This window comes from Podarcis bocagei (assembly GCF_964188305.1).
Source record: "Podarcis bocagei genome assembly, chromosome: 8".
NCBI lineage: Eukaryota > Metazoa > Chordata > Lepidosauria > Squamata > Lacertidae > Podarcis > Podarcis bocagei.
In genome coordinates this window covers 34,102,123-34,118,233 of record NC_138133.1, presented here as the reverse complement: position 1 = coordinate 34,118,233, position 16,111 = coordinate 34,102,123, and the positions used below count along the sequence as shown (strand labels likewise).

The 16,111-nt window shown below is 41.4% G+C and overlaps 1 protein-coding gene across 4 annotated transcripts in view; it reads right to left on the bottom strand.

Moving 5' to 3' along the window:
• The window catches only part of SLC66A2 (solute carrier family 66 member 2), a 64,761-nt gene that overhangs the window by 14,406 nt on the left and 34,244 nt on the right, over positions 1–16,111 (bottom strand). For 3 of the 4 annotated variants that reach the window (XM_081205831.1, XM_081205830.1, XM_081205832.1), the window contains one exon: positions 6,861–7,077. The exons of the other annotated variant lie outside the window; for it this stretch is intronic. In XM_081205831.1, the coding sequence (XP_081061957.1) occupies positions 6,861–7,077 (217 nt within the window). The remainder of the gene's footprint in view (positions 1–6,860; positions 7,078–16,111) is intronic. 4 annotated transcript variants of the gene reach the window in all.

Below are 16,111 nucleotides of genomic sequence, written 5' to 3'. Positions count from 1 at the left end.
TATAAATGCCATGAACATCAGTGCAAGTGTTATTCATTGGACAATTAAGTTGCCCAGAATCTTAAAAGGCTCTTGCAGCAACCCCCCCCCCCAAATATGCTATAATAAATGTGTTAGTTTTCAAAGTGATGAAAGACACTTCACTGTTTTTGTAAGTAAACTATGCACATGATTGCATTCTTAGTATGGTTTTATTGCAGTAAGTCTATGACATGTGCCATCATTTATTTATTTATTTATTTATTTATTTATTTATTTATTTGCTTGCTTGTTTGTTTGTTTGTTTGTTTGATTGATTTATTTATCTCCCAGCTTTCTCCCAATGCAGGGCCCCAAGGTGGCTCACAACATGAATTAAAAACAGACAGCAAGGAAGCTAGTTCAAGGAAAATGCAAGCCATGAAATCAAAGAAGCTGTTGGGAATTTAATGGCAATCAAAATTCCAGATTGGTAATAATAATGCAATCCATGTCCCAAGCTTCCAAACAGTGTGCTTTTATTAATGGGGACATTTTAAAAAGAACTGGCAGCTTATGACAATTTCACATCAGATTGCACCCTAAAAATATGGAATTCCTGAATGAACAGGTAATCGGCCCTCTTTAAAGGCTGACGGGATGCAAAAGTTGGTCAACCATTAGGAGTTCTAAATTTGAAACTCATTCCGGCATGCCAATGTGCACAACCTCAGGAAGGAATTTCTTATGTCACTTTGCAGCAATCTCTCTGGCATTACAGCAACACTGACAATCTCAAGAGGAAGCAGTATGTCCAGCCCTCGTCTATCACAAAAACCAGTTGACCGGAATTGGGAAGGAAGAGCTCTGGCGGTTATTTTTAGAACATTGGCATGAAGCAGAAACCATATCCCTGAGTGAGTGGATAACATAATATCAGTGGTTTTTTACAGCATACTTTTTTTGGGGGGGGGGGTTATATGCAGCCCTTCAGTAAGAACATATGATAGAAGTTTCGCAGCAGAGAAAGATGATCCGGAGTGAAATCTGTGTCACGCTCATGAAACAACTACATCAACTTGGAATGTGTTTACCATTGATGGACTTGCCACAGAGTGGGTGGGAATTAAGGTCAAATTCCTCTACCAATCACAGAGAAGCAGAAGTCAGCAAGAACCTACCCACGTCAACATCTCTCTGGGTGGTTAAACACTGGCATCAAGCAGCACATGTGCGGCACACAGATTCTAAGGCTTCCAGGGTATTTTCTCATTTGCAGTGTGTTTCCTTGGCGTTGCTAGATTCACATTAGCAGCTCACCCCACAGGGTTATAGTCCAGAAGCAGCCTTATTCCAAGGATAGTGCATAAAGCAGACCTACAGGCAACAGCTGCTTCATGAACACAGATGGCTTCTAGATTTTCTCTCTGTGTGTGCGCGTACACACATATATATTACCCTCTTGTTATGATCAGAACAATATATTGTGAATTTTGATCTCATGCAACCAGTTCTCCCAAGCAGATACATGTTGAATCAAATGGATCCCTAAATGCTCTCTTTTTTTTGGAGGGGGGTTATCTGATAAGCAGAGTCAGCAGTCTTGCTCATGGAATAGCACAAGACGTGAAACCATCAACACAATTGCACCCAAGTTCCCATTTCCAATGCTGTGAAGCTTCCTGATATGTCAGAGACCTCCAAACAATGACACAGGCACAAGACCTGTCATGAAGACATCCGGAAACACACTAATTGTGCCTACTAAGTGGTGGTGAGGGCAGAAAAATAAAAGCTTACATTGCTACGTCCATCACATCTTCAGATATCTATCCAGCTGAGCTTTTTTGAGTGGTTTGGGGTTTACTTATGTCTACCCCCATGTAAGAGTCATCAGCAGCTCACTGTAATAACTCTGCAAAGCATTCCGAAGACAAAATTGCTCACCTCCATGGCAATCTGTTCATCACTGCTGAAACAGTATCTGAGGAGGCATCCAATGCACTGTCTCGTCCTATTTTATGGCATCAGTTTCAATTTTCAAGGCCTGAGAATGTGGACAATTGTAGCAGGATGGCTTTCTTGCCTATTGTGACTTCTTAAAGCTACCCCCCACCCCACAGAATGGACCTGGCAGTTTATTCCAAGGAACCAGAGGTTTATTCCAACTATTGTTCCTTTCTGTGCAAGGTGCATAAGAGGGTGTGTATTAAGTTGCAGAAACTGTTGGAGGGAACTGATTATCTGGAGCCATTTCAATCAGGTCTGAGGCCTGGTTTGGAGACAGAAGTGCCCTAATGGATGCCCACCTCTGTGAGAGAGGCAGGGGGAATATGACCCTGTTAATCTTGCAGATCTCTTTTGATGCTACTGTTCACAGTATTCTCCTGGATCGTCTCCATGCATTGTTGGCCAAAGGCATTCTTCTGAATCATCTCTACACACTGGGGTCAGAAGCACAGCATTTCAGTGGTTTGATTACCACTTGCAGGACAGTTCCAGAGAGCAGCACTGTGTGACTGTGCCACAGCCCCCTGACAAACCGTGGGGTGCTGCAAGGCGCTACACTGCATCCAATGCTATTTAACATCTATATGCAGTCACTTAAGTCATATCTCCCTATGACTGCAGGAGAGCAACACCATTGGGAAACAGGGGCTATGAAAATGGATGAGTTGTGCACCCTAAACTCCAGGCCACGGTGCACATAAACAAGTGCCGGTTATTTACCTTTTTATTCATAGAGACAATTGAGAACACCAAGTGCAATAGTGTTCTACTTATTTCTAATATGAATTCTACAAACAATTTAATGAGAGATTATTATTGCTTTGGGGAACAATTCTTGCAGGCTGAGGGTCACAGCAGAACCCACTATTATTAAATATAAATTTATTTAATCCTTCTTCTTGCAATCCCCTCAAGAAGATATGAATTTATAGTGGTAATAAAATATTTAAATCCCAAGTTCAATTTAGCTGGTACCATGCCAATGATTCATATCTTTGTCTTATTATATTCTCTCCACGGTCTGTCCATGCTATTTAAATATTAGGAGGTTTTCAATTACAGTAGAATATGAAGTCTCTCTCTCTCTTGTAAATATAAATATATATTAAAGTTTTCCTATTATAACTTTAATACTCCCCATAGCCTGAATCAATGGTCTTAAAGTACAAGTGTTCCACACGTGAGCTAGTGAAAATATCCTTAGTTAATTTTTGTGTCTTAATCACACCCTTCAGCAAGAGAAAGCTTTGGTACATTTAACACCAGGGACATATAAACTCCATAAATGGTGTTCTCCTCTACGGTTTATCTCTTCTCCCATGGCCATCATCAGACATAAGAAGCTTCCCACAATGCACTTGAATTCATCAATCTCCTTGTAGTGCTCAATCCCGCTTAATGTTACCAACAAGGTAATAAGCTGCAAGAAGTAATTTGTTTAGAGATTGTAATGCGTGCTGACTGACACCAAAACTGTTCAACATGACTGAAGGGTAGCGGAACAACAGGGCCACTTTCAAGAGTTTTTTTGAGTTGCCATGGGGTGGCGAAACTCCAAAGGACCAGTCCCTGAAGCTGCTGCTGCTGCCTGGCTGAAGAGCTAGAGGACCAGCAAGTGAAAACACAGCCTGGATTATTTATCCAAGCAGCACCAGCTCCAGCTTCTTGGTTCTGGTCTGGCCTTCCCACACACAGAGGGACAATCACAGGGACATCTCCTGGATGGAGCATGCAGGCACATATACAAGCTCTCTTCCAAGTGCACTGCTCCAAAGCATCAAATGAAACTGGGGGGAAAGGGAAGCTCAAAACCTGTGAAGTTGCACAGCAACCTCTCCTTCCTCCCTTGTCCCGCACTGCCCAGTCTTTCATCTGGTGAGACCATCTAACAACTAGTGAAATTGCAGCTACTGAGAAAATGCAAGAGCAGGGCCAGACCTGGCCTCTGAGGAGAGCTAAAGAGGGGTGGTGAAGATGTGGCAGGGGGAAAAGGGGTTGACATGCCCTGCCTCATCACACATACTGCCCCCTCAAATTGGTGGGCATTCTGCAAGTATGTGTGGTCAAACAAATAAATATAAGCAATAATATTTATTTTCTTAGGTTTATATCTCACCTTTCTCCCAATCATGGAACCCTAAATGGGGAGGTGGCATCAAAAAACCAAAGATATTCTAATGAAAAAAACTGGGAAATGAGTCACTGTCTAGAGCAGGAATGGCCAACATGCTAACATACAGATGTTACAGGAGTACAATTCCCATCATCCTTGACCACTGGCCATGCTGGCTGGTGCTGATGGAAGTTGTTAGTGTCCAACATCTGGTGGACAGCACATTAGCTACACTGCTCTTCAAATTTCACACAGCAAGCAACATTTCCTGAACAAAGTCAAACCATTGACCTCTCTAGTCAAATATTATCTGTTCTGGCTGACTGTGGCTCTCCAATTCTCAGGCAGAGGGCTTTACCATCACCCGCTACCCTTTCCTAACTGAAAATGTTGAGGATTGAACATGGGACCTTCTGCAGGCAAAGCCATTGCTCTTCCACTGAAATACAAAGTAACACCATCTCCTTCCAAAAAATGGAAAACAAAAAAGGGGTTCCTGCTTACTGCATTCACCGCTCCTTTGAACATAAACAGCTACTTGAAAGAAACCATCCTAACTCTGAAAACTGTTCATGTTTCAAATTGCTCTCCTGTTTCATGCTGATGTAACAAAACGAAATAAAAAAGCAACAAAAGACAAAAGCAGACAAGCGCGTTTCAGCCACCAGATTTCCCTGCATGTGCTGCCAACAGCCATTAAAAAACCTCTCAGACCCATGACTCATCGGCTTCTGCTGGTGCACCTCATTCATAACTGCAATCCATTCATCAACACCAATGTGGCATTTAGTGATTAAATGAGGCTGGTTCTTTGCAATTCTTCTTTGAAAGAACATTCCTGAAGTGATTAAAAAAGAAAGAAAAGGCCCTCGCCTTGCATTAACCTTTGTAGAGCTCAAATCTTAATCAGCTTTTTTAAAGACAAAGCAAAACAAAACAAAAACCACCGGACAAATGGCCATAAGAGAGTTGCCCAAAGTGTAAATAAGATCTCCAGAGTTTCGGAAAATAGTCTACATGGCCACGAGTGAGCTGATTAGCATACGCACAAAACGAAATAACTTTGGAAGATAAAGTAAAATGGTTAGACAAGGATGGGGAACCTATTGCCGTCCATATGCTGTTGGACTCCAGCTCCCAGCATCTCTGACCACTGGCCATGCTGGCTGGGGCTGATGGGAAGCCCAACAACATCTGGGAGGGCCACAGATTTCCCATCTCTGCAGCAGAGGAAAAACTGAAGAGCTGGCAAAGAGTATGGTGAAGAGTAGCGGCTAAGGCAGCAGGTGAGGATATGATGGTTATGAAGGAAGAGTAAGGAACGGTTAAAGGGGGTGTGGTAGAAGTTAAAGATGAAGAAGACTTGGTAAGAAAAGGAAGTTTTAGAGGTAGATACCCAGTTTCGGACACCAATACCATTTTATGAGCTATCATCTTTCCTTTTCTCAGACGTCACATTCTTGCAATATGTTAACATCCGGGAACTCTGAAATGATGCATTTATTTCCTAGTTCTTTTAATCAGATGATGTCAAAGAAATTAAACATAATCTAACCACCAGTGATAAATTGAATCCTCTCTTATAAAACAATTAACTTCCATTAAAATACTCATTTATAACAAGAAACGACTGGAGACTTACTTAAGTCCTGAGAGGAATAGAAATTAAGCAATTCTTTACTTGATAGATGTTACTAATGTGCTATTCTGGGAGCTCTAGTACTTGGATGTCAAGATTAGAATGGTCATTAATAGAATTATAACTTCTCTGCCTAAATTCTCTGCTCTGCAACACACTCTACACCCAAAATGAGCTCCAAAGTCTTATTAAATAGCAACTGCAATGCAGATCTAAGTGGGGGCGGGGGAATTGGTTTATAAGTGATGCAGGTTTTCCTTAGCATATATTCCAAAAGTATATTAAATTACTGGAAGATACTCCATCTGAGCTCCCTTGGCAAGCTTCTCAGGCCTACAGTACAAGTATCGGTGGCCAGGACAATTACTATTCCTCATACACTTCACACATTTTTAACTTTTGGCTTATTTCCCTTCCTGTCCTTCTCATGAATTTCAGAGAAACTCCAGAAGCTGTAGAGAAGAAAACAGCTAGGTGGACTGGACTCTGGTGCACTCAGATTTTTAGATGTGTGTTTGCATGGGTACATATACACACTTGAAACCCCAGGGTGGTGGTGGGGTTAAAACTGCTTGGGAAAACAATTTCAAGCTGGAAATGGCTAGCAAGAGAAAAGCTACACATATCCTGTGCTTCCACTTTGCTTCTCCTTATCAATCCTCCCCTCCTGGAAGCAGCTTTTTTCCTTTTCTGAAGGGGCCATCAAATGCAAGTTTGATTGCAATGTTGATTGGACACTGATGGACTCACAGATTTTCAAATGGATGTCCTGCATGGGTATATACACATGTGAAACCCCAGGGTGGGGAAAAGGGTGAAAGTATAGGTATATTAAATTACCATAACCCAACGGCCCTTTTAGAAAAGGAAAAAGCTGCTTCAGAGAAAGGGGGCAATAAGAGAAAGAAAAGTGGAGGCAGAAGAGTTCTGCAGCCCTTTTCCCTGTTTGCCATTTCCAGCTTGAAATCACCTTTCCAAGCAGCTTTCCCCCCTCGCCTCCCCAGAGAGTTGTTGTGTTATTTTCCTATTTTAATCAAAGTAGTTCTGGGAAGGCTGCCGAAGCAATGAGAAATGATTACGTGTGTGAACAGAGCCAGAAACGTGACTGAAGTATTTTAAGAGACATGCATACCATCTTACCTCATTCCTTCCGTTGACCTATTCTGATAGTTACGATAGAGCTGAGGGATGCCCAGCATGGCTTCAGTGAACACGGCAAGGAAGCCCAGAGTTTCAACAAAGATAGTTGAGTCAAGAGAAAGGTAAGTGATGTATCCTGTGACTCCCGTGAAAGCCAGAACACATTGCACATAATCTGTAAACTTGTTCCAGTGCCAGAAATAGTTCAAGTCAAAATCTGAAAGACAATGTTCATATTTATAAATAATAAACAAAAGCACCAAAATAACCAATTCAATCAATAGTCTTTGGACATAAGGGGGTGGGGAAGTAATATTAGAATACTCAAGCAATGTAAAGAAACCAGCACAAACACTAAGCTGGGAGATAAACTTGAGAATTTGACACACACACTAACAAAAAATCATTAGTAACGAGCAGTGATAAGAAGGGTGAATGCGGTAAAAACCAAGCATGTGGTGATGGATAAAACTTAGAATATGTTTATGGTACACTGCAGGGCAGCAGAATGAGGGATATTTAGATGACACAGGGTTCAGACACATGCTGCTATGATTTGCCACTAACCATGAGAAGGTTGCATCTGTATACATGAGAGAACAGAAAAGGGTGATCATAGTGCCAAAACACACTTTGCGTTATTCCTGAAAAGTCTTTCCGCCCGACTCCAAAATCTACATAGAATGCAGCCCTCCAGGCCTCTCTACCTTGTCCTTGGGACCCTTCCCTTCTATTTCCAGGCCACATCCATGAATGGCCCTGCTCCATGCCCTCTTCAAGTGCTATTGTCTGTTTTTTGTATGGCGATAATAAAGCTTGCTTATTTATTTATTTATTTATTTATTTACTGACTGACTTGATCACTTGTATGGATGGGTGGATGGAGAGGTTTAAGTTTAGAAACCTCTGATTTTTGCATACCTGGAATGTAACCTACTGCATCCCTTGCTACAGCCAGTTTTTCCCCCCTCTAGCTCCACCCACCACTGGTATGCAGACCTGGAAGGAAAAGTTCTGGAGGAAAAGTTAGCCATCCCTGATTTAAGAAAAACAACAAGAGGCTGAAACAAAAGCCATGTTGATAAAGCACTGAGATATTACCACAGAGTACCACGATCATGCCACAGAATGAATGGCCACCAACAGAGAAGTCTGAGAATCTCAAGGCTGATTCACACATACATTGTCTCACAAATTCACTTTTCAATCAGTGTGGTTTATCCGGTCTTAGAGCTTGTTTAGAATATCTCCAGAGCCATGGTTTGGGGCATTGTACAAGCACCCTTTGCAAAGAGATGCATGCACTCCCAGTGGTGGTACAGCTCACAAGCATATGTCCCCTTTGAAGATACAGCTCATACAACTCTCTTTATCAGGAATGGGGAACCTGTGGCCCTCCAGTTGTTTTTGGACTCCAGCTCTCATCACTCCCACCCCAAATACCCAACGGTCAGAAATGATCCTCCTAGCCCTGCTGTATGGGGGAATATGAGCAAGTTTTACATTTGCATGCTACTAAGACATGGAAAGCGGATGCTAATCATTCCCTCATTTTCTTTGGTCCAGAATTGTATCTAAAGTTAGTGCACACTGATGGGCTTGTGCACATGTTACACTGGAATGAGGGGGAGATATTACTAGGTGCTTTACTGGAGAGAAATCAGTTATCAAAGTTATGCTAAAAGCAGTCAAATGCATTCTTAAGGGTGCAATTAAACAGATGTATTTTTTAAAAAAATGCAAGTCTATTTTGGTGCATAATAATTTTTTTGCTCCGTTTCGGATATCACCAGCCCTTTCTTCCAAGAAGAAGTAAATAATGTCATGTTGCTTTCCAGAATTTCCTTCACCACTCCCTAATGTTGCTAATCTTTCCTCAGATAACTAAACTAGTATTTTAAATCATCACAAACAATAGGGTTTGAATATTCTGCAAAGCTGTTCTAAATAAGTCACGTTACATGGTGAAATAATTACATCTAAATGCCTTGGGGAAATATAAATAAAATGATATAGCAAATGACACTCCTGTGAAACATTGCTTCCAAAATTCACCCAATACCTTTGTGGCTTTAAAATATATTTTAAATGACTGCATCAGTCTAGATTTGGGATAATTGTTTAGCAGCAGTTTATTTAACCCTTCCGTTCTACATCTATGATGGCTAACAACTTTTTAATGATATCTATATCCAGAAAACGTAGACAAAGACCATAAATTGCACAGTCACAACTTTTAACACATAACTTGATGTTCTCTAAACATTTAATTTCACCAATTTTGATGGATAATATTTTAAGAGTGTTGAAGCATACTGTAAAAATAAACAGATAAAAAAAGAACAAAAAGGATCTTGTCTTCTATAGAAACCAGGTTAAAAGCAGCAGTTGTGTACACACTACCAAAAAGAGCAACCCAAAGCAGGTCTGGATGTACATTATCTCCTAAGAAGAACAGGCAAACAAGAGGAAATAAAAGACAACAGGACAATACTGAAAGGAGTATTTGCTCGGAACATTAAAAATGGAAGGAGTTTCTTCCTCCTCCCTCCAAGTTCTACACAGATGAGCATTAACTTTCGGAGGGTAGCTATAATGAAACTCCCTACCCTATTACAGTCCAGTTACCAGCCGGCTATCTGCTCTAACAATATTTCAGAAAGCAGTGTGCCAGATTCCATGTGCTTGTAACAGAAAAGCAGGCTTGAGGGGTCTGGAGAGTACCAGTTTAATTGTTGCCAAGCGGTCTGTGATAGCAGGGCTCATCAAACACGGAGGCAAGCCATGCACTTCGGCTTCCAAAAAGGGAAGCTGCGCTAACGAAAGAAGCAAGGGAGGCAATCCGCTTTACATTTTAAAAAAAGGAATAAAAGGCAGAGTGGCACTGAAATCCTATCCCATGGGTTAGTGCGTGTGATCAATAGTTTAAAAGCCGATTAAAACTTCACTCCTTCTACACAAAGGGGAGCTTGAGCAAAAGCCTCTGCCATATATTAGCCAATGTGTGGCGGGAGCAGCAGAATCATGTTTGCCAACTCTACTCCTAATCTACACGCTGCAACATCTCCTGGCATCTGCAGGTTGAGAAGAAGATTGGCTTGGGAGCCCTCAAAGCATGTACACTGATTTTTTTGGGGGGGGGCAGCAGGGCCAGCACCTGGCACTCTTGAGCAGGTGCCAGGGCCACAGCACCTGTCAAAGCCTACTTCTATGGCTGCTCTCGACCCTCCTAACACTGAACAGCATGAGGCAGCTGGATCTAAGCTCTGTTTTAACTCCCAGCAATACCTGCAGCTTTGCATTATTCTGGGACACTGTGAGAAACCAACAACTCTTGCTTGGAGTAGGGCTGGGCGATATCTGTTTTTCAACATTGTGATATATCACCAACTAAACATAACGATTATAACGATATATCACGATGTCTGAAATAAGGATGGAACTATGTAGAACAGGCTTCCTCAACCTTGGCCCTCCAGATGTTTTTGGCCTACAACTCCCATGATCCCTAGCTAGCAGGACCAGTGGTCAGGGATGATGGGAATTGTAGTCTCAAAAAATCTGGAGGGCCAAGGTTGAAGAAGCCTAATGTAGAGGCATTGGCTAGCTTCACAGCTTTTCCTGCACTGTGATTTTTGCATAGTGTGTATGTGTGTGCGCGCACACACACACACACACACACACACACATCATGAGTCACGATATATCACCAGGTAAAGAATTATGAAACCGATATCATAATAGGACTTCAAACCAGTTTTGGACAATATATTGATATACAGTGGTACCTCGGGTTACATATGCTTCAGGTTACATATGCTTCAGGTTACAGACTCCGCTAACCCAGAAATAGTACCTCGGGTTAAGAACTTTGCTTCAGGATGAGAACAGAAATCGTGCTCCAGCGGCACGGCGGCAGCAGGAGGCCCCAATAGCTAAAGTGGTGCTTCAGGTTAAGAACGGACCTCCGGAACGAATTAAGTACTTAACCTGAGGTACCACTGTATTGCCCCACCCTAGCTTGGAGCACTGCCATTCCAGCCAAACAAGGCTGCTAGGACCATTGACAGGGAAAGCCACTGCCCTAGACCCCCTCAAGCCCAAAGTTAGCCCCAAATGGAGGTGAGGACAAGAGCACGGGACAAGCACATCCAATGGGTAAAGTGAAAAAGCACAAGCTTGCTTCCTCGTTATTCACAGCTTCTAAGCACCATGAAGTTTGCCCAACCTCATCGTCTGAGCTGTATATCGGCTCCAGTCCACTTGGCAGCCTCCGTTGGCTGTGTTTCATTGGAAAAGTGTCAAGAGATTCAGTCACAAATCTTCTACGTACCTTGACTTTTGGCTTGTCTTCCTCTATCAATAAATAGGCAATTGCTAGGGCTAAATTAATGTATATTGAATACCAAACATCCTCTCTGAGGTTAGTCATAATACCATTAACTTTTCCTGCTTCAATCTTCCTCAGTTACCCCACTCCTGCCTCTATGGGCCACTTCTGCTCCAACACCTTGTGGTGTGAAGTAGAGTCTATGGGCTAATTCACAATTTGAACCGGCAAGAGCTGCTTTTCCAGGCCACATTAGACCTTGTAATATAGGTGTGGCGAATTAATAATCTAAATCATAGTATTTTTTCCCACTGATATGAAAATGAACACCTGATTTCTCCCCCCAACACACACACACCACCACCACCACCACCACAACAACAACAACAACCCATATTGGTAAAATGGTTTGATGTTACTGCACAACAACAACAACAACCCATATTGGTAAAATGGTTTGATGTTACTGAAGGTTTGATATAATTCACCAGTGAGCTGGCCTTTCAAAAGTGCAATGAAAAAGGCAGAAGAGACTTTGCACCAATTTTAGTTGCTAAGAGCAAGCAAGCTCTTGAGCTTTAGGCACTTCAACCGAAAACCACACGCACACACCAAAACACAGAGCTTTATAAAATGAGAAAGCTGCAAACTGCTCTGTCTGTTCCATCCAGGGTCACATCTCCAACACAGCAGGAAGGGGGGAGTGGAGTGGTGCAAAATGACCTGGCAACAAGCCCTTCCAAGAACCACACACAGACTGAAGTGAAGTCAAGATGACATTGGTTTGCAGTGAAGTAAAATAAGCCCCGCAATGTGTATTCAGGATGTTTTTTGCACTGTCACGTTCACAGAATTGCCACAGCACTCTATCCTCCTTGCAAAAAGGAGCAACTGAAAGCACACGTATTGGCCTGGTTCATATGCCACCTTAAACTAAACGTGGTGCTGCAAGCTACTGAAATCGTGGGTATTCCTCCCCACTCCTGCTGCTGGTCTGGCCTAACCTTACGTCTAATCCTGGACTCATGGTTTGCTCCCCACAAATAAAAGCATGAGTGGCATGACAAGAATAAATATTGGTTACAAGCTCCGGGCTTGATTGCAGAGAAGGAAACCATCAACCCATATTTAGACATCACACGAAACCAGGCTATGGGTTAGTTCCTAACAGTGTGGAAGCATGAATGGCAGAGGAGCAGAGTGCCCAGGGCCCAGGAGAGGGAGGTACAATGGGTACATCGTACCCTTGCACGGGGTCAAAAAGGGGGCCCAATAGCACAAAATTCCCTCGGACCTCAGAAAACGTTTGCATATAGTGTGAAGACTAGCATTTACATTTTGTCCGTCCGCCCCCCCCCCCCCCGTTTTCTCTTCTGCCAAGTGCCCCACTTCTTTCAGCCAATCCGGAGAGGCGATTAACTAAAGTTCCAGTGAATGATTTGAGAAGGCGGGCTTGCCTAGCCTCTCCTGCAGGTGACGTGCTCCACCTACTGAGGGGACTGCATCTGCTGGCGAAGGGCAGCGGGTGTCAGCACTGACATTAGCCCACCTTCAAGCAAAGGAGGGCAAAGCAACTCATTGCCCCCAGTATCATGAACAGATGAAGAGCTGACTACATCTGGCAAAATTATTTTTTCCAAACAACTCTCCTAAGAATCAGGATTATATTTACAAATTATATTTGTAAAGGTCTTGATAAAAGCAAAAAAACCCGCACTATACCAAAAGAAAACCCCACCAAAGATATTTATACTTACTGGATCATTATTCATCTCTGTGTACAGTGGCACCTCGGGTTACATACGCTTCAGGTTAGACTCCGCTAACCCAGAAATAGTACCTCGGGTTAAGAACTTTGCTTCAGGATGAGAACAGAAATCACGCAGCGGCGGTGCGGCGGCAGCAGGAGGCCCCATTAGCTAAAGTGGTGCTTCAGGTTAAGAACAGTTTCAGGTTAAGAACAGACCTCCAGAACGAATTAAGTACTTAACCTGAGGTACCACTGTATTTTGATTTGGACGTTTTCTGACAAAAAAGTGTTGTTAAATTGGAATTATTGGTTAACTTGAGAAACAGTGTGCACAACTCAAGTTATTTTGGCCAACTTGCAACAAGCTGCAAAGTTTGCAGGGGAGCTCTTGCAGCATTGTTGATGTTTTCGTCAAGTGAGCACAGCTAGGTGCTGCAGTTTTTACTTATATTTAAAATTTTGCTTACAAATAAAGCTGAGACTGACAGAAAGAATGGTGAAGCCCAGAGAACAGTTTTAAAGTTGAACAAAGGGAGATCGGATTCAGGTAGGTAGCCGTGTTGGTCTGATGCAATCAAAATAAATAAATAAAATTTTAAAATTGTCCAGTAGTACCTTAGGGACCAACTAAGTTTGTTCTGGGTATAAGCTTTCGTGTGCATGCACATGAAAACTTATACCCAGAACAGACTTAGTTGGTCTTTAATTTTTTATTAAAGGGAGATTATTATTTATTATTTATTAAAGGGTTATAGCATGTAATATTTTACTACAGAGGAAGGCGGCAGCTTTAGTCACATCCCAGCAGTGTCCCCCTTAATTTTGTCTTGTATAAATTAACTGGAAACAGTGGGCAAAACAACTCTCAGAATTTTCTACTCCTGTTTAGGAGCAAATCGTTAGGTAGGTAGTTGGCTCCTCTGAAAATCAAAGTATTAAATGTATTTGAATTTACATAGGAAATCCCTCACTACTGTATCCCTACAACACTCCACATCTGCATTTTTGCCTTAAGGTCTTAGATGCTAGTTTTGTGTGAACTTTATATGTCTCCGTTCTTAAAAATTATGATCCATAATATTATGCAGTGTTGAGAAATGTAGTGGTATGATGAATAATATCACTTACTTTCAACATAGCATCACTTTATCAGTGTGATTTAACCCTTAAATGGATAAGTGGGGTCATATTTACCCCACTACTTTCCGATTCTATATCACCATGGCAACTGCTTCAGTACTATTTTATGACAGTCTAACGCAGCATTGCCACATTTGGTACTAATGTACTAATGGTAGAATTTTGAATACTAAAGTACAGAAATATTACTACTAATCTGCTACCACTACTTCTACTACTACTAAATTATTAGTATATAATATTTGTCTTTTTATCTTTCCCTCTTTTTTAAAGATATAAAATATTAATTTATAAATCATCTCTCCAAATGTATTCTCATGAATTAGGAGGCCAGCAAAGAAAATACAAGAAAAATGAAAAGGGGGAGGGGGGTCAACACTCTTTCCATGTGGATTAAGTGTGGCATCAAAACATTTTTTCAATGAACTCACCTATAGAATTGAAGCAAGAGGAAACTGTTGGAAACTTCATCACCACATGAGGAGCAGCTGATTTGGTTAATCATATACAGTATTTTGATGAAGGGGCAGATGCAGGAAACGGAAATGGAAGACAGAAAGAAACAGACATACAGACACATATGGAAGTAAATTTGGAAGATTAGAGGAGTGATCACAATGTAGGCCTTGACATTGGATGTATCACCACTGAGATTCCATCTCATCACAAGGAAATTAAAAGAGTATATTACAGTCACATTCCTCTGCCTAAAACATTCCCAAAAGACAGCGGCAATCAAGTTTGAATCTTGAGAAACAACACATTTTGCTTGAGAGGCAATCTGCAAAGTACTTTGCAGTAATAGTAGATTCCACACCAGATTCTTCCCACATTGAACATTTCTTTTGATGTATGTACGTTTAAAAGAAACGCAGCATGAGATTCCAGTAAGATTTCTCAAGTCTGTAGATTGTAGCAACAAAAGAGAAGAAGAAATTGCTCAGTTGATAACTGATACTTCGAAAGAACATGCTATTCCTCTCGGTGATTGTAGAGCTCAAGTCTATAGTAATGGGAAAATACAACAGCACACAAGCAAAAATACAAGAACAATGCTCAACAGCTTTTTTTTTTTAACCTTGATTATTTTCTAAGTATAGATGGATAAAAAGGAATTTCTATGTCATTCTACTTTGCATGTTTCCACTCATAAGTGCATTTCATTCTATTTCTATGTCAATCTGCAAATGTTTTAATCTACCCCAAAATTTTAATTTCAGAATACTTATTTTAAATATGCCAGCATAACTCCATCCTTATTTAACCAGGGCAAAACCAGCAGAATTTATAGGACTGTGAGCCCTGAAAATTGGGTGTTCAAGGCGAGGGACAGGGACAAGGAAGGGCAAACTGACTCTAGATCTTAACATTGATCAGCTTGGTCACATGACCCAGTAATCCTGAGGAAGGTGCACTAGCAAAAAGGATGGTGTAGGTCAAACTCTATTTTAAAGGCTTGTTTCCTCCCTGCTAGGCTTCGGTTGTCTCAGCCAGCAGTAGCCCCACTACCGAACAGATTTTGGCTCTGGTGTACTTTTATGCCAGATTAATGTAAGGTGCTGTAAATTACACTGGCTTCCAATGCTTAGTATTGCTCCCTAAATTTTAATGGAGAGCTCCACTTAGTGTCAGCTCTCATGCCTTAGAAAGCCTTAAAGGTGGAGAGTTATGAAGATAGGAATAGTGAATACAAATAATTAAAACCAGGGCTACAGAGACTTCAAATTCTGAGGCAGCAGCATTACCTTCTTAGGAATCACTCTGTACATAGCTGTATTATTATTTTTTTAATGCTAAAACCAAAAATGTATAGAGAGTACCTGGTAAAGCTCTGTTTTAAAACCTTTTTTCTACATGTCTGTATGGAAACTCTTTACAGCTTCAATGGATTATTGTATAATCCAATCTTTGTAATTCAAGCATGCATGAAACAACAAAATATGAATTCACAAGCAGTATGGCGTTGAAAGCCAGTTACACTCACAAAATGGCTTAATGGGTATTTTTGTTAAGGCACTTACACCCAAGTTT